At 44.7% G+C, this 24,786-nt stretch overlaps 1 protein-coding gene across 3 annotated transcripts in view; it reads right to left on the reverse strand.

The window, feature by feature from the left end:
• Nucleotides 1-2,206: 2,206 nt before the first annotated feature.
• Nucleotides 2,207-24,786, reverse strand: part of RELL1 (RELT like 1) — a 63,194-nt gene continuing 40,614 nt past the window's right edge. For all 3 annotated transcript variants that reach the window (XM_045881338.3, XM_064584363.1, XM_045881340.3), the window contains 4 exons: nt 24,381-24,438; nt 21,774-22,010; nt 19,013-19,151; nt 2,207-4,270 (listed from right to left, as the gene is read on the reverse strand). In XM_045881338.3, the coding sequence (XP_045737294.1) occupies nt 19,016-19,151; nt 21,774-22,010; nt 24,381-24,438 (431 nt within the window). In that variant the 3' untranslated portion in view covers nt 2,207-4,270; nt 19,013-19,015. The remainder of the gene's footprint in view (nt 4,271-19,012; nt 19,152-21,773; nt 22,011-24,380; nt 24,439-24,786) is intronic.

The raw sequence follows: 24,786 nt of genomic DNA on the forward strand, positions 1-24,786 counted from the left end.
GAAATGATCAGGTCAGCTTTTCCACTTCCTTAACATAAGCCCTTATTGATCATCTTATTTTCAAGGCAACAACAACAAAATCCCAGGAAAATTTAAAACCCAGATCCAAGGAGGTACCAGAGTGAACTTTGCTGTGTATAAATTTTGAAAATTCTAACCGGGACATAAAGGAAAGATGGCATGCAGACAATGACAAATGACTCCTCGTTAAAACTGAATCACATCACCACGCTGAGGGGTGGGGAACAAAGGAGCTGACCTAAGCCCCAGGCACCCAGGGTTTTTGCTGGCTACTGTAAGGCGAAACAACTAGATGAACTGTACGCACACACCGTGCTCTAGCTGATACATTTGTTTCTCCCAGGGCTCTGTATTCAAACTTTATATGTATGCTAGGATTGAACTACGTAAAAATATTTTAGACAGTAAGAACCAGGTTTTCTCCCTGGAGACCAAAGTTATAAACGAGGAACGCAGTAAGTTTAGAATGAGCTCTGTGGAGCTAGACTCCAGTCAGTACCAGTCCCAGCTCAGGTTTGTTCTAAAGACAGAGAAAGGAACGAAGTGTGTATACACATGGGGTAGTAGTGTGTGTGTGTGTGTGTGTGTGTGTATGCATAGAAGCCTAGAAGCAGTGAGGTCCCTGCTTCCATGAGCACACCTACTATCCTGAACTTGGTTTCTAAATCCAATTCTACAGTAAAGAGGAACAAAGGCTCCTTGGTTAGTGGTCAGTTCTAGGGCTGAGGCAAGAAAAATGCAAGACGACAAGATGAGCCTGGAGCATCTTGAGTTCCACAAAGTGAGAATGAGCCAAAGGGTAAAAGAAAAAGGAAGAGATGAAGAGAGGAAGGGAGGGAGGGAGGAAGGGAGAATAAAGAGCATGGAGCCCTATCAAAAGGACACAGACACTAACCTGAAAGAGCGCCCCCCACCACCACCACAGTCATAACTGTTGCAGGCAAGATCCACCAGTGGATGGTGTTGTGGGTTCAACTGTGTTCCCTAAAAAGAGGTATTGAAGTCCCGACTCCTGGTTCCTGTGAACGGGATCTTATTTGAAATTGGGGTCTGTGCAAATGTAAAGAAGTTAAAATGAAGCATCTCAGGGGAAGAGCAGACAAAGGCACACACACAGGAAAGACAGCCATGGAAAGACAGGCAGAGATGGGAGCGAAGTGGCCACAAAGCAAGGGACGCCAAGGACGGCCAGCAGCGGCCAGGAGCTCAGAGAGACGCATGGAACACATTCTCCCTTAGGGGCTTCAGAAGGAATCAACCCTGAAGACACCTCAATCGCAGCCTTCTGGCCTCCTAAACCATGGAAGAATACATTTCTGTGGTTGGGGGCCAACCAGTTGGTGGCAATTTGTTACATAAGCCCTAAGAAACTAATACAGATGGTAAAATTAATAAGTGAAAACTTAAGCGGAAACAGGATATTGGCCTAATCTCAAAGGATCTCCTCTCAAATGTTCACCGCAAAGGGAAAGACCAAAGTGAAAGCTGGTGGCCACGGCCTCAACCAAATGATCAAGGCTAACACCACTGGTGACAGGCATGGACATCACGTTCCCCTGTTACGGGAAGGGCACATCGCCTCTGCGGATCCTTTCCATAACACAAATCCCCCATCGAATCAGGAGAAATAGCCGGCAGACTGAAGCTGATGGGCATTCTACAAAATTACAGAAGGCTACACTGTAAATCATGGGATCATGAACCCCATGAAAAAGAAGAGGGACCATCACAGCTCAGAGACCAGACAACTAACTGCAGTGGGCGATCCTAGGTCATGATCAGCACAACAGGTGGGATCCGAACAAAGAGGCGGCTTGCTTAACTGGTAGTATGGTCCTGGGGCTTCATTTCTTAGTTTCGATCGTTGGTCTGCCATGATGCGAGATGTTAACACGAAGGGAACTGAGGTGAAGGGCACACAAAAACTCTCTGTACCGATTCTGTAACTCTTCTGCACATTCAAAGTGATCTCCAAATTCTAAAAATAATTATCAGGGGGTGGGGAGTGGTGTTACTGGGGGGAGGGGGGAGGAAGTGGGGATTGACATCCAGTGGGGATCACTGGTCAATTCAGACCTAAGAGATGAGGCACGGTAACATGAGGCTCAATATGAATCGTGCCACCACAACCACATTTTCAGTAGACAAGGCACCAACAGGGTGAATTGTTCAAAAAACAGCACAGTGTGTTTAACGTTTTTATTTTTAACTCTGCTTTGGTAGTACAAAAGTTGTGAAAGTACAAACCAGACAGTTAAAAATACTATTGACACTCAAAATGGTGAAAAATTTCCTTTACAAATTTTTACATCAAGGTTGCAGCCAACTCACTCATTCTACCAGAAGACAGCCCATCATTAGTGTTTTGTATAGTAAGTTGGTTATGGACCCCCAGTCCTTCCACAGAAGGAAGAAAAACACAAGCCCTGTAAACATCAGCTGCTTTGGGAACACTTAAGAATTCTTATTAGTAAAAAGCTTATGTGTTAAAACACTGAATGCTTAACTTTTGGCATGTTTGAAAGCCAACCAGACAAAAACTGCTCAAGTATTAGAAAATATTTAAAACGTACTCTTGGTATAAACACAATTTTAAATATTTTTCAGTATTCTCTTGCTTGTTGTATTACTATAAAAAAGTGCTCTGACCTGAATAAAATTAAAAAATAATTAAAGCTGAAGGAATATCTTACATTTTGTCCCTCACCATTTGAGGGCATTATACTTTTCAAGCCAAAAATGATGCCTTTTTTTTTTTTTTAACTAAAACTATTGGTCTAGACTGCACATATAGTATTTACACTAATACACACCCCAAAATTCTTCTATTGCTCCTTTCTGGTCTTTAGCGGAATTTCTCTCCATACCGATTCCCCTAGTCCTGTGTGTAGATGTATGGACACATCACATGTACAGCTCTTATCAGTTGTCAGAAAAAATTCACGTGCAATTGAACCTACCATTCATTTCAAAGGTTGGAAATTTGTGGTTTGATGCCAGAAACAGAACGGAATGAGTAAATTGACAGTAAATGCTTGAAATGACATTTTTATGGAAATCCTCTTTGGGGGTGAAATGAGAAAGATGCTCTTTCTCTCTGAGATAACATCAGTGCCCCCAGGCACCACACCCACACTGACATGGGGGCACCTGTAACTGGACGCTCCTGGCCCCCCGCCCCCGCCGGTCAGAAATTCGCCACTATGTCTGCCTCTGATTCTCGCGGGGGTTTCGTACACTGTATAGCTAAACAAATAAATACATAAAAGTGGGGTTTTCCAGGCTTCCAGGGGAAATGCGACCCTCCAGAATCTTTTCAATGAGCCTCGGTTACAGGATATGAAATAGGAAGTGCCCTCGGAAAACATGCCAGAGGAAGGTACAGGCCCATTTTACATCGGAAGTTGGGTGTATTTGTTTTGTTTTGGCCTTGGGTTGTCAAAACAGGCATTTTGTTGTTTTGATTTTAGTCATTTTAAACTACTGTCCCCCTTTATTCAATGGACAAAGTAAGAACTGCTTAGCGCAAGTTTAAAAAAAACATACTCTCAATATTTTATCAGTGACCAAGGAGTGGCATGGTGGCGGCGAGTTAATGTTGACTTCTTGGTCCAAGATTCAAAAGTCTGGCACCTGGTTCCATCTGACTCCATGACCAATTATTCAGGGCTAGACCAGACTATCTGCAAGGACCTTCCACCCCCACTGAAGTTTCATCTTTATCTTCTGTAACAATTAAATTGCAAGAGGATCTTCTTGCAACCAGTTGCAAAATGAGACCTACGGGTTGGGAGAACAGAGGTGCGTGTGCACACAGATGTGGATGCGTGCACGTGCGTGTGCATGCACGCGCACTCACAGTCACCCACACATCAACACCCCCGAGCATCAGCTCAGAGTGCACACAAATAGTTCCACTGCACAGAGGGATCGTGCTGGAAAAACTGCAAGGTGTACCAAGGCCAGGGAATGGGGATTGGGAGGTACGGTGGTTGGGGAAAATTGAAATAATGAGCTCTTTTCTTCACTGGAAATGTAATAAATTTTCCATCAGACTTTTTAACCCAAAACCTGTTTCCAAGCAAACTGAATTCTGTATCCAGCATAGCACAAATATTCCCTTTTAGCTTTTATCCCCATGTCTGCAGACTCCGCAATAGAAACTGTATAAAAATTTTTAAAAATCCCCCAGGCAACTTCTTATCTTGTAAGTCTTCAGTGTCTTAGAACTCTTCAAATCAAGTCACCCCTGCAAGAGAAAACACAAAGGTAAAGCTTTCCAGAAGGTAAACATCGTATCACATATTCACCTCGCATGGATATTTAAAAACACAGAGGAATTGTAATCTTTCCTCACCCCATCTCACCCCACCCCCCTGTTTTCCTTCCCCATCCCCCATTTCTTCTAGAATTCAGTCTAAAGAAATGCAAGTACCACAATTTCAAAAGGACCTCATTATCAAGGTTTTATAAACCAAGAAAGAAGAGAATTAGAGAGCCACAGTGGACTAAGGGTATCAGTCCGTTTCAACAGGAGTTTCTAAAGTGACCGACTAGTTGAGCGCTCTGCCCTGAGTCATGTATCCCTTCTTCCCGGGAACGTGTTCTTTAACTCCTCGGCCACATTCTGCCAAGTAAGGAGCAGTAGGGTGAACGTGCTCAGGCACAATGAAAGCTCTGTGTGTCAGATGAGGCATCCTTCCCCAGCCACACCAGACAGAGTTAACTCTGGGTCTCTACGGCCTCTTGGCTGGGGCCTCAGGGGCCAATACCAGGAGCGCAGTGACGAGATGCCTGATCTTAGGTGTTCCTTGTAACTCAAGGCGGTGTTGTGGTTTTCAGTTCTAACAGCCGACCCCCGTCACTGTCTACATTCTCCTTACAAATGAAGGCCCCGGGTAAACTTGGAAAACAGTTTTTTATTTTCCAAAGCTGTTTTCGATTGTTGTTGTTTCTACAAATGTCTCATCTAAGGGACAGACAGCTGTGTACCCGTTTACGGTCCTGTATGGAAGCCGGGGATCACTCAGGACAGGACTGAGATTCTAGTGCTGCCTCTGTGTGGAAGCATGCACGACACGCAGGCCACCCTGCACCAGGTTAAGGAACGAAGCATTTTCCCGTCTGCCGACAAACGCTAAACAAACCCGCATGAAGCCAACTTGCAGGAATACAAGAGCAAAAAGTCAACACAGATATCTTGATTTACATGTTACTTTGTATTTATTTTACAGCTCCTTCTTCAGGATCTAGAGTGTGATATTATCCTTTTCTGTCATTCTGTCATTTAGAATATTGATCATAGTTATGAGAGAAAGACAGAGAGGAAGAGAAAGAAAAAGAGAGAGAGAGAGATTACCTAAACTAGGTTTGGGTAAAGGATCCTTAACCCCTTCGCTAAAAAGGAAATAAAACATTGTCCCCTAAAACGGCAAGCATGCCGTTTTTAATTATGAATGGAGACAATAATTCTCTGCCCTGCCTTGCTACAGCCTAGCGCGGCCGAAGCTCAGATTTGTGCTGTATAGCCGAGCACAAGCAAGTCTGGGAAGAGTTTCATTTGAGAGTTGATGAGTATGAAAGATGCTAGCAGGGGGAAAAGGGAGGAAAACCAGAGGTGGAGAAATAGAAAAATGGTCCTGAAAGACAAAACAGTAAAAAAAGAAGAGCAAATTTTCAAAGCCAAACTTCAAACTAGGCCATTATCTACAAAAGAGGTGTTCAACTATTTTTATATCTCCTCCTTTTATCATCTGCTCCCTTAGACCTAGATTTTTTTGCATCAAGGAAAACAGGAAGGTCAAGGGCGAGGAATGTCAGGCCTAGAATGTAATGTTCCATCACAGTCAGTTTTTGATCCAACGGAGAACTTCCCATTTAAAGTTCTTTGCACAGATTTAACCGACTTTAAAGAGCGGGCAAGACAGAGGGCTGGGCTAGGAAAGAATCTGGAGCAAGAGGCCTGGATTCTAATCCAGACCCCATGACTAGCTGTTGAACCTTGGCCCGCTCTGGAGCATTTCCTCAAAGGGGTGTGTTGGTGGTTTTACAAAAGATGATCTATGTACGATGCTTAACACGGGGCTAGCAGTCAGTACGCTCCCAAAGCTGAGTCATTTTGATCGTTCCCCTCATCCAACTGCCCTAAACCATCATGTTGGCTGCATCCGAGGCGGATTAAAACTGCACTATGTGCAGTTTGAGAGAGGAAGTGAGAAATACAAATTTACAGAATTAAGTTAACCTTTCTAAAAACCCTATTAAAGCCACGCAGCACCGAGGTGCAGTTCTGGGCTCTCCTCCTTCAAAAACAAGTGCTTATCAAAAGGCAGCACTTTACCAGCATAGCTGCTATCCATTTCCAGGTAAATACCTCTTTTATCAGAATGACGATCCAGGGGAAAGAAGACACCACATAGTCTGTGGCTTGTAAATTTCCAGCTGTGACCTTAAGGCTGGGGCTGGGTTCACAGGTGCATTTCCACATTGTTAAATTTCTCCTCATCGCGTCCGACAGTTGTGAACATACCCATATTGATAAACAAACACAGACTTTTAAATGGTATTTAACACACCACATTAATATTAAAAGGTGCCTTCCTTAAGGCCTTACAGCAGTCAGAAACCATGTGTGGCCTAGCATAAATGCCAGGGCAGGCCAGCAGCAGTGGGTGGGCTGGGAGAAAATCCTCCACCCACCCCTCATTCTCAGTTCCCATCACTATGGGATCCACCATATCGAACAAGTCGAAACTCTCTCTCCGGGGAAATTTGGTGATTACGGTCTTACACATGAATGCTCAAGCTGAAAGAAATTAAGCAAAACTTCCTTACATTTAAAAGATGATTCAGGGGGCACCTGGGTGGCTCAGTCATTAAGCCTCTGCCTTCGGCTCAGGTCGTGATCCCAGGGTACTGGGATCGAGCCCCGCATCGGGCTCCCTGCTCAGTGGGAAGCCTGCTTCTCCTTCTCCCACTCCCCCTGCTTGTGTTCCCTCTCTTACTGTGTCTCTCTCTGTCAAATAAATAAATAAAATCTTATTAAAAAAAAAAAAGATGATTCAGAAATCCCCAGTGTGACCATTTCCCTCATAAAACAAGACTGATGCAGAGCAATTAAAAGCTTCAGAAAAGGTTTATCTGGAAAGAAGGACGAGGTCATTCTAATGATAAAGATAAAACCATAATGCCATGATTAGATTATGGTTCCACAGAAGCCAGAATACAGTGTAACTTTGCTGAGGACACTTAATGTGCCTTGTTAAAAAGGATTCTCTAGAAAAACTATCAGGTCCCTTTAAAAAGTAGAAACATGTTTCCAAAAACTAGAAGCCTGAGCAGATTAAAAGACACTGAACACTAAGACTACTCCAAGGACAGGGTGTCAAGGAAGGAAAACACTTCTCTGATTAATAACAGTAGCCGACATTTACAGTGTTTCTATGTGACAGGCACCGCCACGCTTAGCATTCCAGATTCGTGAACTCAAGCTTTCCAATGACTCCATGAGTCAAGGACAATTTCCATTTTCGTAGGAAGAAACTGAGGCTTCCAGGTTCAATCACTTGCCCAAGGCCACACACTTAGTAACCGCGAAGCAGCAAGTCCACAGCCCGCAGTCTGACCCGGAAGCCCACCCACTCATCCCCAAACTGCACGGACGCACCAGTCACCCCAGAGACATCCACAGCATCACCGAGATCTTCTGGTTCCTTCACTTCCCTGTCCCCCAGCTGTGTAGGGACAACAGAAGAGAAATGCAGAAATAGAGACCCTGGCAGGACCACTCTCTAGGCAAGTGGTCCTTGTGGCTACACAGGAGCAGAGAAATGATGCTGAAAACCCATATCCTACAAGAGGCTCAGGCCCTGAGAAGATCCAAAGTGCACCTTGAATGAAATGGCACGACACTGAATAGATACAAGGCTACAGAATCACAAAGCTGGATTAAGAATTTTCTAGAACACATTTAAAGGAAATAGATGGGGAAAGTTGTTTACAGAAACAGAACTAAGATTAGGACAGTAATATTCCTATTCAAAGGCCTAGAGCAACACATATGTGATCTTTCACCAGTAACCCGTGATCCTTTGAGACTCGAACTTTTTTTTTTTAAGATTTTATTTATTTATTTGTCAGAGAGAGAGCACAAGCACAAGCAGGGGGAGTGGCACGCAGAGGGAGAAGCAGGCTCCCCGCTGAGCAGGGAGCCCGATGTGGGACTCGATCCCAGGACGCTGGGATCATGACCTGAGCCGAAGACAGACGCTTAACTGACTGAGCCACCCAGGTGTCCAAGACTCAAACTTCTTAATTAAAGGATTATCTCCTACCAGGTTCTAACTGAATGCTCTGTGGTCATGTGCTCACAGGTTCTAGCTGCTGAAAATGTGGGGACAGAGCTGCCTGCATAGGGTGGCATCTTGGCAGGCATAGATTAATGGGAAGATATCAGAACGTACTTGGTGTTTTGTAGTCCTTCAAATCTTGCTCTGGTCTAAATCGAGCATTAAATTTTATAAATTAATATTAATGCCTTCCTATTTTAATAAAGACTCCATGTTTACTAAAAAGCTAATCTAGGCTAATTGATAGACTCATGCTAATCTAGCTAATCAGTGAGGTCTCTTTAAGTTAGTGTTTCTCAGGATGATGGGTAGCACCTTCTTTGGAAGCAACTCAAATGTTATTAAAAACTGCCAATTCTCTGGGCTGCACCCATAACCTACTAAATCGGAACTGATGGGATTAGAGCCCAGGACGCTGCTTTCTTACAAGATGCCTCTATGCATATATAAGGGTTTAAGCCATGAGATAAAACTCAGTACTGTTTGTCAACTGATAATAACTGTAAGAATTAAATTCACCTCCAAAGGGCAAAACAACACTACAAAGTCAGCTGAGGTCAAAAACCAAATGAAAGAAACCGAGGAGGAAACAGACATGACAGAAACATTTAAAGTCAAATATTAATAAAAATCTCAGCAACTCAATCAGAACTGCAAAATTCTGTAGTTCAGCAATATGAGACTGAAATATTAATTTCAAAAATCTTAAGTAACCTGAACTACAAAATTTCTGGATTATAAAATCCTTTCCTAACTTCCTAACTTCCTTTATAATAGTTTGGAACTAGAGTTCTTCTCCTCTGCAGAGGTCTACTTTAAAGACCAGATGAGTGAGCTAGCATCACACCTGTTAAGGACTCACTGAGGGCCAACTATGTACAAACGGTCATCTGAAGGCACGACAGAAGGTGAGAAAACATAGTCTAAAACCTCAAAAGAGCGTGGAGCTTACAGAGGAAAGTTTAAGTGATTAACTTCAAAACAAAATGAGATGTGTCGTGTATCATTTCTTCAACAAAACTGGAATATGTTACAACTTGCTTTTTCATCTAATGATACATTAGTAGATGCTCTGCGTCTGTATACTAAAGTAGTGTCCCTCCTGGGGCGTGTGACAACGCCCATCTCCCTCCACCGTCTTCGACACTGAGTGCTAACCAGGGAGACCATGTGAACCAGCTGGCCTGGGAGGTCTCGGTTTATAGATGTTTATTCTATGAATAAATATGAATAATTATTTACAGTGTCCCTTTTACTCTCAGGAGAGTCTCATTTTGAATGTAAGTTATATCGTAATGCTAGTCATCTTTGCCGACAGAAAAGCAAAAAGTGATCTCATTATTTTAGTTTATATTTATGTGATTATTAGTAAGTTTGGGCATTTTCCATGTTTCTTGACCACTGCATCTTTCATGCATTGTAGGGGGTCTGCACCCAATTCCAGTGTATGTGTTGGGGGGGAGGGGCAAGGTTTCTCCTACACCACCAAGTGATGCTCGGACAACTGATGGGTGTCCTACAATTCAACTCAACTCTAACTCTATCTACCTAAGGATAGCATCAGATCCCACAAGTGGACTGCCTTCCACTTCACATGCTGATCACAAGTCCAGATTGTTACCTGTATTTCTGACCAACTGGCTGTAAGTCAGAGGTTCCCATGACCCCCCCTGTGGATTCAAGATTGGCTCACAGGGTTCAGAAAACCAATTCATTCACTAGATCGCCAGTTTATTGTAAAGGATATTAAAGGATATAAATCAACAGATACATAGGGCAAGGTCCTGAACAAAGGAGCTTCTGCAGAGTTTGGGTCCTGGACATGCACGGGGCCCAGCAGGATGGCATGGGGAAGCGTTCTGGTTCACAAACCTGGAGGTCCTCTCCTTTTGAGTTTTTATGGAAATTTCATTACATAAGCACGATGCATTAAATCACTGGCCACTCACTGGTGGTTGTACTCAATCTCCAATCCCTGTCCCCTCTCTGGAGGTGGGGGAAGAATTCCAACCCTCTAAACACATGGCTGGCTCCCTGGCAAACCACCCCATCCTTCAGTTACCTAGGAGCTTTCCAAAGGTCATTTCATTAACATAAAACACGACTTCTATGGTTCTCATCCCTTAAGAAATTCCAATAGTTTTATTAGCTCTGTACAAGAAATGGGGACCAACTATATATTTCTTATTATAAATCATAGTATCACACATTACCATATTATAGCCCCTAGTTTGGGAGGGGGTTTAATAATCAAAATTTTAGCTTTTTATTATCAATAGTGAACAACTTTTTAATGTATATAGGTCAATGCAGGAAAAATAAAAATATTTGTAGGTATTTTCCATTCAAAAAGCTTTTTTAAGTAGCATAGAGAGAAAATATATATTCCTACAAACTATATTATCTTCTTTATTGAATAAAGCCAGTAAGAAATTTTGCACTCCTTACAGCCTTGAAACTTCTGGCATTAGATCTGGAGGTTGCTCTTTACTAAGTTATTACACTCATAGCAATTTAAATGTGTTCGTATATTTAGCAACAATGGGTTTCCCAAGTGACAATAACTGAAGACTTGTGATTTACCAGCCCCTGGGATGGTGAGATGCAGAGCACTTTATTCCAAGTAAAATGTACTTGACATCAAAAGTTACTCTCTATCTGGAAAAACCAGGGATCCCCTGGGAATTATTTAAATGCAATTTGGCAGTTCCCTATTAGTCTCAATACAGCTATGATTCCACGTCTACACTAAGCTACAGGTAAAAGACCTTAGGACTTTGACTAGTACCACCTCTTTCTAATAAGGAAAGCTAAACAAATTAGGCATTACCTCTAATGTAGGCTTGTGAGCTAGAGGTTCGGCCGCCTGGCTGTCGGTAAGCCTCTACCTGAGAATCAAATGAATAATACAAAACCTATGTCTGACCTGGCCTCACTGCGCTGCAGGAAAATTAAGAAATTTCAAAAACACTTTATTTGCTAAGTAGGGTTTGCCCGATATATAACTAATATCCAGCATTTGCCTATTTAGCACTTACGAAGTGCCAAGCAATAACCCTATGAGACAGGTGATATTAGGTGATATTATTACCATTATCCCCACTTTACAGATGGAGAAGCTGAGGCATCGGAGGCTACGATGTCCAAGGTGACACAGCTAACAAGTGACAGACCAGGACTTGAGCACAAGGAGCCTGATTCCAGAACCTACACTATGGAGTTACCTCAGCATCCTGTGTCCTGTTCTTATAGAAAACAGGCACTGTGACTTACTGAGGTGTTCAATGTTAATAGATTCAAAGCCTCAAGTTACAAATTAAGAAAAATTAAAATCCTGCCTATAACTATTGATTCCCTTTTCTTTCTAGTTCTAGGCAAACGTGTCTCTAAAAGCCTTTCATTTTCTGCCTCTGCCAAGGTCCTCCAGAGCCTCCAGAGCCTCCAATGCTACAGAAAGGACAGAGGTCACAGCCCCTGCTTCTTAAGTCCTGTCAAAGGGTGGACAGGCTCCCGAGGAAGAAGAGCTGAGTTAACGAGGGGTCAATGGGTCAACTTCTGGTCAAAAATAGGAGGGGCCTTGGAACCGGTGCGGCCCAGGGAGATGTGTGCAGCGGAAGACGGACTGCTTCGGGGGCAACTGACACCAAACCAACGCCAAAACCTCCGGGCCCCCACACTGTCTGAGTCTCGAGAAGACTGACAAGTGTGTGTGTCTGGTCTGTACCCACGGCAGGGCTGGGGACGAAGAACTTTGAAAGAACATCACAGTTGATGACAGTGAAGTAGGTTTCTAGGCCCACCAACACCTCTCAGATGATCTCCATCCATGTTTTGGAGCTATTCCCAATGACAAACAGGGCATATAACTTTTTAAAAATGTGTCCAGCATTTTCACCCCTCATGGCTCAATTGGCGGGGCATAGTAAAAACTCAGAGTCCACAGAAGCTATTAGTCATTACCTTCAACAAAAAGCAAGGTGTAGACAAGCATCCATGCTCTCATTGGGGGAAGAGCAAACGAGGGAGCTGTACATACATACATATGTGGCATAAGCATGTGTACGCACAGAATAATCCAGAAAGGATACAGAGGATGCCCAGTAACCACGGCTCCCTCCTGGGAGGGAGAAGCGCTGTAGATAGGGTGAAGATTTCTCTTATTCTTCACCCTGTAGGCTTTTATGCTGCTTGAGTATTTTATTGTGTGCATGTCTTTTTCAAATCTTAAAAAAAAAGTAATTCAAGTTCAAACACTTATAATAACCAGTTCACCAGAGACAGTGAGGGGAATGAACCGTCAGGAGTCCAAGCTCTGGAACCCACCAGCGGCATGACCTTGAACAACATACATAACTTCCGAGGGAACACAAGCAGGAGGAGTGGGAGAGGGAGAAGCAGGCTTCCCGCCGAGCAGGGAGCCCGATGCGGGGCTCGATCCCAGGACTCCGGGATCATGACCTGAGCCGAAGGCAGACGCTCAACAACTGAGCCACCCAGGCCCCCCAAAGCACAGTTTCTTCTTATCAATTTCTCTACCATTGCTCTCTAAGGCCAGTGAGTCAAATTAAGGGGCTTCCATCAACCTAAGGTAACTTGCTTTCTAAAAAATGTACATTTTGCCCTGAAAAAAATACATGCTATGGAGAAAAATATTAGCTGATGGGCAGTGCCGTAAGTTTCTCACCATCCTCTCCTTCCCTGGAGAGTTAACAAAAGAACCACAACGCAAAGTTGTGCAAATAATGCAGCCCAACCTCAGGGGAGCCCCCACAGGGACTCTCCACTACACCCCAGTCACCGGAGTTCAAAAAGGAAGAGGAGGAAAGGAAGGTGCCAAAGGTCAGGGAAGCTGACCTTGTGACCGGTCATGACACTCAGGAGGGAGGGAGCAGGATCCATGAAAGAGTCTTGGCAAAAAGAAGACTCTGATGCCAGGACAGAGCTCCAGCACAGCAATTTAGCACAGAAAACTTAGTCCACACTACCTCTTAATTTAACCGGCCCTCTGATGTGTACAGTACAAAGAACTTAGGCCGGCAAACTTTCCAACGGACTTGTTACTATTTCTAATTCCATGGGTATAGGGAATGGGTATGGATGGCGGGGACCTGGTAGGAGGGGAAGGGGTATGGATGGTGAAGGTCTGTTAGCACAGGCAAGAGAATGGTCCAAATTCCTAAGGGACCTGCCAAATATCGATTGTTAAAATGTCATGAGAATCCAAAGCTCTAATATTCTTTTTTTTTTTTTTAAGATTTTATTTATTTGACAGAGATACAGCGAGAGAAGGAACACAAGCAGGGGGAGTGGGAGAGGGAGAAGCAGGCTCCCCACTGAGCAAGGGGCCCAATGTGGGGCTCGATCCCAGGACCCTGGGACCATGACCTGAGCCAAAGGCAGAACGCTTAACGACTGAGCCACCCAGGCGCCCCCAAAGCTCTAATATTCTTAAGAATAAAAGGGGACTCCCAGAACCTCAAGTCAATGTTTGACGAATGGGCTAATACGTAACTAAGACTACTGAGGATGGGATGAAAATTATTGATAATCGTGCATATTTAGTAAATACTAACTCTGTACCAAGGACAGACTGAAGAATGATATATCTATGCTACATCCCTGAAGTCCACCAGCAACCCCACTGTAAAGATGAAGACCCTCAGGCGCAGAGGGGTGAGGCAAATTGCCTAAAACCACTGGTCATGAGTGATACAGTTACAATGAAACCTAAACAGTTTAAAACTCAGCTTTTAATCACTATAATAAATTGCTAAAGAATTAACAGAATCGGGACGCCTGGGTGGCTCAGCTGGTTAAGCGTCTGCCTTCGGTTCAGGTCACAATTCCAGGGTCCTGGGATCAAGTCCCGCATCGCGCTCCTTGCTCAGGAGGGAGCCTGCTTCTCCCTCTGCCTGCTGCTTCCCCTGCTTGGGCTGTCTCTCTCTCTCTCTCTCTGACAAATAAATAAATAAAATCTTAAAAAAAAACAAAACAGAATCACTTCAGTAATAAAACAGTATAAAATAAAAAGCCACGTCTAATATTATGAATATTTGTTTTGATGTAAAAAATACTGTTACATACACTTCCCAAATCAATGTTTCAGTGAGAACCTACCAGAAGATGCAAAAAAGGAGCACATACTTCAGAACCGTGTGATATCAAATGCTTACCACAGCTTCATTTTGAAAAAGTGAAAGACCAGTGATCATGAAGACAAGGCAGTGGCATTTGGAGGCTGAAAGCAATTTGATTTATTTAACTTCAAAGAACAAAAGCTTATTCTTCTAAGAAGAAATCAAAACACATTTTCTGTGAAAAAAAGAGACCATTTTAACGGCACTGCCAAAATAAATCAGGCAGAGAGCAAGTTAGATCTAACTACAAAAAAGAACACAGGCCAACAAAATGGGGGGAAAAGAATAAGGGGAAGAAGAAATGCCAAACAACAGATTTTGTTTTTTAAAAAGAGAAGGAAAGAGAGAGAAAAAGAAATCCTAAGACTAGTTTCCAGCATCAATCTCTAATTTAAAAAAAAGAAAGAAGCCAAGCCAATGAGTAGATATGATTTTGCATGTGACTATTTAAATCAATTCTACACTAAAAATCCAAAGTTAAAAGCATTTTTCACGAAAAAATAAAACTCTAAGAACTATCTTAGACTGTATGAAAGATGCATAACACTCCTATCTTACTTTATTAGCTATATTCTAGGGCAAATCTTCCAATTCGCTCTAGAACCAGAGATTTGGGGCCCAGATGGAAAAATATAAGGATTTCTCTAGCTGGAAAAATCAAGTCATGTTAAATACCCCAAACATACTCTTTTGGTGGGATAAAAAATGTTAAGACACCTAGCAAGAAAAATTTTGATGAATAAGTTTTTTTGTTGTTGTTGTTTTTTAAAGATTTTATTTATTTATTTGACAGAGAGATAGACAGAAGAGCACAAGCAGAGGGAGTGGCAGAGGGAGAGGGAGAAGCAAGCTCTGCACTGAGCAGGGAACCCGATGCGGGACTCGATCCCAGGACCCTGAGATCATGACCTGAGCCGAAGGCAGACGCTTAACCATCTGAGCCACCCAGGCGCCCGATGAATAAGTTTTTTAAAGGCCCATGAATATTTCTTTCCCTTCTTTTTCAGAGTCTGTTCTTTGTTGGGGTCATCAGACATGGCCACTCAGCAGGTCTCAACCCCAGCAGGCTCTGGACCGTGGGCTCTGCTTTCCCCAACCCAGATAAGTGGTCAAGCCTGTGACTCTAGAAGCCAGGCTGCCTGGGATGGGCTCTAAACTCGATCCCTCCTCTTGCCTCTTGTCACTCTGAACACCCACATTACTTACACTCTCTGTGCTTAACACCTCCATTTGCAAAATGGGGTACTAACTAGTACCTACCCATTGCTATTGTGAGGATTAAATCAATACATGGAATGTGCCTTTCAAAGCATGCCAGGTATATAGTAAACACTCAATACACAGCAGGTATTATAATTCAATTACTCTATGCCCATGAGCATTCACAGTATCATTCTCTTTTGAGTTTGTTTGAAAATTTCCATAAAAAAATTTTTATTTTTAATTCAAAATTAATTACAATCAAAGGCTCAGAAAACACATCCCCCCTCTAAGGTCATTCATGAGCCCGTTGTTGATCTTGGAGGGCACAGCACAATACAGTCACCTTCCACCGAGAGCCAACTACCTGCCACACACTCTGCTGGCACTTGCCTTAAACCAGTAAGTTTAATATCCTTATGTCACATTCAAGGAAACCGGGTGTAAGTGGGCTTAACCGGGTGAAGGACAATTTCCAAGTGGTGAAGCAAGCACATGAGACCACGTCTTCTGATCCAATGCAATATTCTCTTACAAAATCCTGGTGGATGATTGTGCGCTTTGCAGAGAATATCAAATTGTAAATCAGATGTGGCCAGGATTTCAGAGGTTGAATCCAATTCTTAGTGTCAGATACAGAAGGATTTGGATGAAGAAAACCAGCTGAGCAATCCTACTTCTTTTAACCTTCTCAAATCTCAAGTGCTTCTCTCTCTGAGCAGTAGAGGCTAAAAGCTGGTGGGCTGAGCCTAACAGAGGATTGCCCTGCACGTCCTTCCTGAGGGACAGCAGTGTCTTCTTACCCGTGGTTTGCTCCAACTCTCGACACACGGCCGGGCTGATGACTCAGAGGCAGACTGTCATCACGACCCATAACTTTCTCTGCAGCTGAGCGGGCTGGGCCTTTCCCTGTACACCTGGGAGAGCCAGATGTTTCTCTTCTCAGAATTAAAGGCCTCGGGTGCCTGGGTGGCTCAGTTGGTTAAGCGACTGCCTTCGGCTCAGGTCATGATCCTGGAGTCCCGGGATCGAGTCCCGCATTGGGCTCCCTGCTCGGCAGGGAGTCTGCTTCTCCCTCTGACCCTCCTCCCTCTCATGCTCTCTGTCTCTCATTCTCTCTGTCTCAAATAAATAAATAAAATCTTTAAAAAAAAAAAAAAAGAATTAAAGGCCTCATGACTTTAATCAGATTGCTCCTCTTATTGACCAAAATCACTCAGGATTGGAATTGGAATCCCTAACTTCTACTAATCCAGAACATCTACTCTGTTCGATAAAACTTTCTGCGATGATGGAAATGTTCTGGATCTGTGCTGTCCAATATAGTGGACCCTAGCCAACTCTGGCTACTGAACACTCGAAATGGGACTAGTGCAACTGCAGAACTAAATTTTTAATGTTAATTAGTTTAGATTTAAGGAGCCACAGGTGACTAGTGGCTACCATATTAGACCACAAGGTTCCAGATCACTGGTGGAAATGCCCTCCATTCATGGGAGTAGGGCTGCCTCTTCATGAGCATCCTAGGATGGTAGAAGAGTATACTTGGTCTTGTAGTCCGAGACCTAGGTTCAAATCAGCTCCTCTTTTCAGCTAAGTGACCCTTAACATGTAACTTACCCTTCCCATTCATTTGTTCTCTCATCTGTAAAACTGGGATAATAGTATCCACCCCATTAGGAGATGTTGATAATGGTGACATGTGAGATTTATATCAGTACAATGCCCAGAAGACTAGAATACTGAATTGACATCAGTTACTTTTACAATTTTACAATTACTTCATCCTCCTCTTCCTTTTCCTGAATCTCTCTTGGCTCCCTTCCCAAGGCACCAGTAACTGGCTAAGAAGCCAAAGATAAGACTTTTCTGTTCTGTTTCTCTTTTATAAAGAAAGCCCCTAGTTGGTTCCTCATCTCAGGGGAAGGAGCCAGATCTTCCCAGATGCAAGACTGAAAGAACTAACACTGGAAGCTATCAGAACCCCTTTGTCTTACAGATTCCAGCAGCGTGCCAACTCTTCCAGATCATCCTCAACCCCTCTGAGCCTGGGCAGATCATCCCTTGAAAGCCACTCCTCTCGGACCCCTCTGCACCAGCCACACCCTACTTGACTCCAGGGCTCAACTTCAACCTTGCCTCTTGCGGGAACCTTCGAGGACCCAGCCAGTCCACCTCCCCAGGCCCCACCCTTCCCCCCTTTTGCAAGCGTGACCTCTTCTGCCTTCCTGTTTGGGCTCTGAACATTCCGCTGGAGCTTTCTGAGCGTAATCACTCCCAAGTCCTCACCCTCGCCCTCTCATACATAATAAGAAACTTGAAAGGGGCGAATGCTCCTCAAGCCAGAACAGAAAGAAAAGAGCAAGATGAAAGCTAAGCCAATATCAAATTATCACAAGCCTTTTTCCTTTTGCAAGCTCTATCTTCCAAAATGAAAACTGCCCCACCAAGAAGCATTCGCCTTTGCTTTTTAAATCACTTCAAAATATTTGATTGGAAGAGTAATATTCCTAGCAGGGCTATTCTAGAACTGTGGCATATCAAAGAAAACTGGTTTCCAGCTCAATTAAAGGAAAAAGCATTGGTTTGCATGCTCCGGCCTTTTTCAAATCACAGTTTTCCCAGAAATGACGACAAGATTGTATTTCATTTGGCCGGCACGGTTTCGTAAAGCACATTTCATAAGCTGCCAACATTTATTTTATCTTATTTATTTATTTTTTTTAAAGATTTTATTTATTTGACAGAGAGAGCACAAGCAGATGGAGAGAGAGGGAGAAGCAGGTTCCCTGCTGAGCAAGGAGCCCGATGTGGGACTCGATCCCAGGACCCTGGGATCACGACCTGGGCCGAAGGCAGCCGCTTAACCGACTGAGCCACCCAGGCGTCCCAAGCTGCCAACATTTAAAAACCTGTGGCGATTTCACATTTCCAAAGTCTAGATTTCCACCCTTTTTTGCATAAGATCTCGCAATGCTTAAGAGCCTTCTGCCCTGTGGTAACGCAAGCCCGATGGGTGGGCTGGGGGATTTCTAGTTTGCCATGATCCCTGCCATTCTGCCTTGTGTCTTAAGCAACCCTCTCTCCTCCATCATCATGCAGGCCAGGCCCCTGGAGGCACCCAAGTTTGTGGCCTCTTTACCAGAAGCTCTAGACGAGTAATCACCTTCAGTCCCCTATAGCCCTACCAGTTCTCGCTTCCCTGCCCAGTCATTCCTACACTCCCATCCACACCCAAGGAGGCTCTCAGCACCTTCTCCCCACCGTGCCCCACCCCACCCCCATGTCACCCAAACTGCGACTCACCTGCTACTGTGTGTCAGTTCGGTCTCTCTTCACAGGTGTCACAGGCACCTCTCCATTGACGCTGTCAGTCCCACTAACTGACATCAAACTTCTCCGCTCCTTCTGATTTGACTTGTGTTCCACTTTAGTCACTCTAAACCTGAGGGGTTAAAGAGCAGATGTGATGGGTTTTGCTTTTCCAGGAAACAAGAATCAAGAGTGAGTCAAAAGTCCAAAGGATCCCAAACGAACTCAGCCAAATGGGACATCAATGAAAAACGCCCTATTCAATAAGGGGGTGGGAGGGACATTCCCACCCACAAATGCCCCTGTCCCCTGCCAAACTTTCCAGCTGACTTTCCCTCAACACATCACACACTATGCTGGATACTTTATGTAGAGAGCATGAAAAATGCATCAGAAAGCACAGGGACTCAAATTTTAAACAGCCTCAGGGTTATGGTTTCCAACAAGGCCATGGGTTGACCATCGGTTGTTTTAACCACAGAAGGCGGGCTAAAGGCACAACTAGTTTGCAGTTAGACTGATGCAACCAAAAGGTTCACTCGAGAACTGTCTTATTCAAGTGCACCCCTCAGACAGTCTTATCTCTGTACACACATGGCCAGAGGAGCCCCAGCTGCGTCTTTTATCAGCATCAGTGGGTGGTAGGGTTTCTGTGTGTGTTCTGTTTTTGACTATTTTTTAAGCAAATGTGGGTTAATTTTCATTAAGGATTTAGGAAAAACATTAAGGGAGTTCAGGAAGAGATTTTCACTAAGAATTCAAAGAGCAGTTAAGGAAATTTACTCAGTTTGACTGAAGTCTTTCATAATAGCTTCTCTCTAGTTCTGGTCTAAAATTCCCTTAAAACTATCTAAAAGAAAATACACTCTCCTTCTTTGCCCAAATGAGCTCACCACAAGGAGGAGGGAGCCTCTGAGGAAGTAAAAGAAGAATCAGGAAAAAGTTGTAACCACAGATCCACTCGGTCAAAATGTAAGTCTCCCTTTAGGCAACACAAGAAGCCTGTTATAATTAAACGCTCACAGTTCCTACATCCAGGAAAGAGAATTGCATCTGGGGCATTTACAAGAGCCATGCTGAATCTCAGTTGAAAATTTCAGCAGATTTTTTTTTTAAAAAGCAAACAAAATATGCTTTGTCTAAACAAGCCCCAGGTTCTCATTACATTCCACATTCACAAATTCCCATGACTCTGCTTCTTAATAAAACAGTGCGGTCATGAGTTGTAGTCTTTTGCTGTAAGTGGGAAATAGCCCTGCACTCTTCTCGTTGCTTGTGCAACACAGGATAAAACTCGACCAGATCAAAATCACAATAATAAGAGTAGCCACCAGCTGAGTGCATAGTAAGTGCCAAAAACTGGCCTAAGACCTTTCCGTGAGTCAACTGATGTGATCTTCCCAACAACCCAGTGAGGTGAGTGTTTACTGTCCTCCTCATGTTAGAGAGGGGGAAACTGAGGCACAGAGAGACATGAGCGAGTTTGGAAGCAGTCGTGCCAGCACGCAAACGAGGGAGATGGCAATGAGTTCAGGCCACTCTCCCGAGTCTGTCCGAAGAGAGAAGGATCTCGTTTGCAGTACTGTTAACTTCTGCCTTTCCAAACGTAGCTTTTGCCGGGCGGTTCCCGCCTGGAACTCAGGATGGATGCAGCAGACACTGCAGAAGCATCCCCTGCACAAATATTCTCCACGCCGTCAAATGGATTCATCCCTGGAAGGGCGAGCACTCGACATCACAGAGGGGCCCCAAGGCAACGGTACCGGACACAGGTAACGTGATCGAAAAGAAAGCAGCCGCAGGAATCCACGTGGGCGTCACGTGGCAGCCACCGCGGAGCAGTGGACCAGCTCCACCTCCTCTCTTCTGTTCTCTTCGTATGAACAGTCCTCCTGTCTCTTCTCCTTCTACTGGCAGAGCCACAAGATGGAGAGCGCCTGGGCCTCTGGATGGCTACTTGAAGAGCCGCCCACTGATCTTCTGGGCCGCACAAATGAAATACAAACTTCTGCTCCGTGCAGAGCTGAGATTTGGCCTTTATCTATTAGAAGCAGGGTGCTGGCGAATGCTGCATGTCAACCTGACTGGACAAACAGATGCCCAGAGCGCGGGGCCACGTTATTTCTGGGTGTGTCTGTGAGGGTGCTTCCAGGGGACATTCATTAGCTCCTGAGTCCGTAGATTAAGTAAAGAAGATAGCCCTCACCAAGGATGGTGGGTGTCATCAAATCCCTTAAGAGACTGAATAGACAAAAAGGCCCAGGATGGAAGAATTTGGTTTTTTCTTTACCTGCTCTCGAACATCAGCCTCCTGGTTCTCGGGCCTTCAGAATGGGGCTGAATTACACCATCAGCGTTCCTGGTCTCCGGCTTGCAGAGGGCAGTCTGCGGGACCTCTTGGCCTCCATAATCACGCAAGCCAATTCCTATAATAAATCTTGTGTGTGTGTGTGTGTGCATGTGTGTGTGTGTATCCCATTAGCTCTGTTTCTCCGGAGAACTCTAATACAGCAAGTAATCGATTTTTTTTTTAACCTTAATTAATACACCTGACCTCTGATCTAGCCTAGCCGCCTCTTCGGATTCTTCTGCTATTGGAAAAATGTAGGACTCAGAGCAGAAGACATCTAAAAAGCCCAGAGATATAACCCGAGCCAGGCTCAGGACATCATACTCTATATTTAACAGGGACGCACAAATCCACACAGCACAGCAAGCATGTCCCACAAACCCAAAGCATCCGCAGGGATCTTACCTGCCAACAGAGAGGACAGTGACCTCTCCTTGACGCCTCGGATGGCCCTGTTTGGACTTGTTGGTGGGTCTGATGAAGTGCCACCGTTTGTGCCTACACCGATGACAGACATCCCTCTCAACAGCACCGCCCACCGTGTGCAGATGGTGGCCGCAGACGTGCTTCCCCGGGGTGCCTCCTGGTGACAAGGGGCCCGGGCTCACAGGCGGGCTCCCGGGAGTGCTGGGGGTCACCGGGCTAAGGGGGGGTGGGGAAGAAAAGGTAGAACTGGTTACTCACAAAAAGTACAAGCTGCGGCAAGCTCTCCCCTGCAAGGCAAGCAGCAGCTTTAAATCACCGCCCAGCGTCTGCCTAGGTCTCTAAGCAAAGAGATCCCCTGAACATATGTACCCTGAAGAACTCAGATGATCAAATGATTTAAAAGAGAAGATCTGATCCAGACTGACTATTGCATCAAAGGAAGAAAGCTTTTAGGTCAAGATCCCAAAATCGCTGCTCAAGAGCTGTTGACGGTGTTGGTAACAGTAACAAAAATAGCTAACACTTCGTATTCTAAGCATTTGATATGTGTTAATTCCGTTAAATCTTTTCAAAACCCTATGAAGTTGGTATTATGAATTTCCTCATTTTAAAAATGAGAAGTTAACGTAACTTGCCCAAGGGCACACAGTTAATAAGTGATGGATCTGAGATCCAAATCTGGAAAGCCTAATTCTAGAAACCGTGATCTTAACCACTGTGCTATAGTGCCTCAGAAAACAAGAGAGACTGCATTCTTTGATAGCCTGGGAAAACATCTAGCCAGACCACCCAAACTTTTATAAAAAGCAGACGTAGATAGGTCAGATGTTGGCCACCTTCAAAAGGCACCCCGAGACTCCGGTCCGCTAGAAAAAGAGGTCTTACAACAGGACAGGGCTGGCCTGACCGGGAATCAGCCCTCTGACGTGCTACAGGCGGGTGGAGGTAGGGCAGCATGTCACCGCGGAGCCCGAGCCCGAGCCCAAGCCCGAGTCCTGAGCCCTGAGCCCGGGGCCAACAGCCCCAGGGGCACATGGAAGTCTTATGACCGCATCAACCAGCCCTTCTGCTCCCAGAAACCGGCCCACTTGCACTTTTAAAAAGAACTGTGCACGGCTGAGGAGAGTCTCAAACATCATAGACAGCCAGAAGTTTTCCGGTATTCTTTAGGAAGGCTCTTTAGATCGTTAAAATAAAAACACACAGCAGAGGCTTTCTGAGACAAAAAAAAAAAAAAGTGAAATTAACACCACATTGTAGGAAGTTGAATTCACAAGTTTAACAACATTCATTCGACAAACGTTTCTCAAGCCCATAAAACCCAATGACAGGCACTGTCCACTGCCCCACAATAATCGAGGGCAACACGCCAGGAGACAACACGGTCCAAACACCAGGGAGGCGTCTGTGGTCAGGGCTGGAACGTGGGAGAAATCCCAGCTCGTGAGTCTCTGAACCACACCACACCCAGAGCTTCCTAGGCTGACCTACCTGCACTCTGAGTGCCCTCGACAGAGGGCAGATCTCACACGCCAGTCTGACAAACACCCTATAGATTATCTAAGATGTGCCGGGTACTCCACCCGCAGAGTAAACAGGTAAAGGTCCAAACTCCTTGCCCTATTCCTTGGAACAACTTGCCTTCTTGGCCCTTCTTGCTACTGTCCACCGCACATTCTCTGGCTGCCACAGGCCGAAATCTCTCGGGTATGCCTCACACTTATGCTCCAGCGTTTGTGCCCTGGGCCTGCTCTGCCTCCAAGCAGTCTCAGCTTGTCACGTGTCCAGCTCAGACGGCACTTCTGTGAACCTTCGCTGACTTCCCTCTGGCCCCATGGAGCCCCCAGAGCATCCAGTGTTTGCTGCTCGCACAGCATGGCCATGCTTCCCATCACAAGGCCACATGCCCAAGGCTCCACTCCCACTAGACTGAGCCCTCTGGGCCAAGCATCTGCGAAAGCCCACCTCCAGCATTGTGCCCAGCACTGAGCAGGCATTCAATAAATGCTCCTTGCTGAAGAAATAAAAAACTCTAGAGAAATACTATAATGTCATCAACTCAACCAGCCTGATTTTTGCTTCATCGTCATTATCCATGGAGGTCTTTCAATGCCCCAGGCCCCTTGTCTTCCTTATAATAACCCAAGGAAGTGGGTACAATGGTTATCTCCATTTATAAATGATGGAACTTGAGCTCAGAGGGGTGAGTTAACTTGCCCACAAAGAGGTGATCAATACGTGGCAGAGGTGAGACTCCACCCAGGTGCCCAACTCCCAGGCTGTTACTTCTTTATCCTATCTCCAAAACCACAATCCTCAGCCAGGGCTGAATTCGCCCCAGGGGACATTGACGATGTGTGGGAACATTCTGGGTTGTCACACAGATTGGGGAAAGAGGACAGACACCAGCATTAGTGAGCAGAGCCCAGGCACACTGATAAATATCCCACAATGTACAGGGCAGTTGCCCACAGCAAAAAATTATCTGGCCCAAATGTCAACCATGCCAAAGCTGGGAAACCTGCTCCAGCAGATAACTGCAGGAAAAAAAAAAAAGTGCCACTAAATGGGGCGAGATGTGCTCACCTTTCAGGGTCCCCCAGGCTGTTATCTGCTACCATTGCCTTTAAAACATCAACGTTTGCTAAGGAAAAAAAAGAAAGCAAAGAATTAAAATGGAATGAATCACATGAGCAATCACAGAATTATCACAACAGAAAAGCTGTTGGAAGGAAAATAAAGAGAAGAAAAGCTGTTGGGAAAAGATCTGAGGTCCTTCAGTTCACAGGGCCCTGGGGTCCCGGAGAAGGGAGGGTTTTTCCCAAGGTAACCCCTCGAAATGGCACCATCTGCAGATAACTTTCACCATGCAGGAATTCAGTATGAGTGACAGAGAATCTACACAAAGGACAGTGGATCTACCATAGAGCCCAGCTTCCTACACATCATTCCAATAGAACATAGAAAACTACTTTTCTTCCCCCTCCCAAAC

This window comes from Mirounga angustirostris, unplaced genomic scaffold, assembly GCF_029215605.1.
Source record: "Mirounga angustirostris isolate CCGP_5_RB_7025 unplaced genomic scaffold, mMirAng1.0.hap1 SCAF_2, whole genome shotgun sequence".
Classification (NCBI taxonomy): Eukaryota; Metazoa; Chordata; class Mammalia; order Carnivora; family Phocidae; genus Mirounga; species Mirounga angustirostris.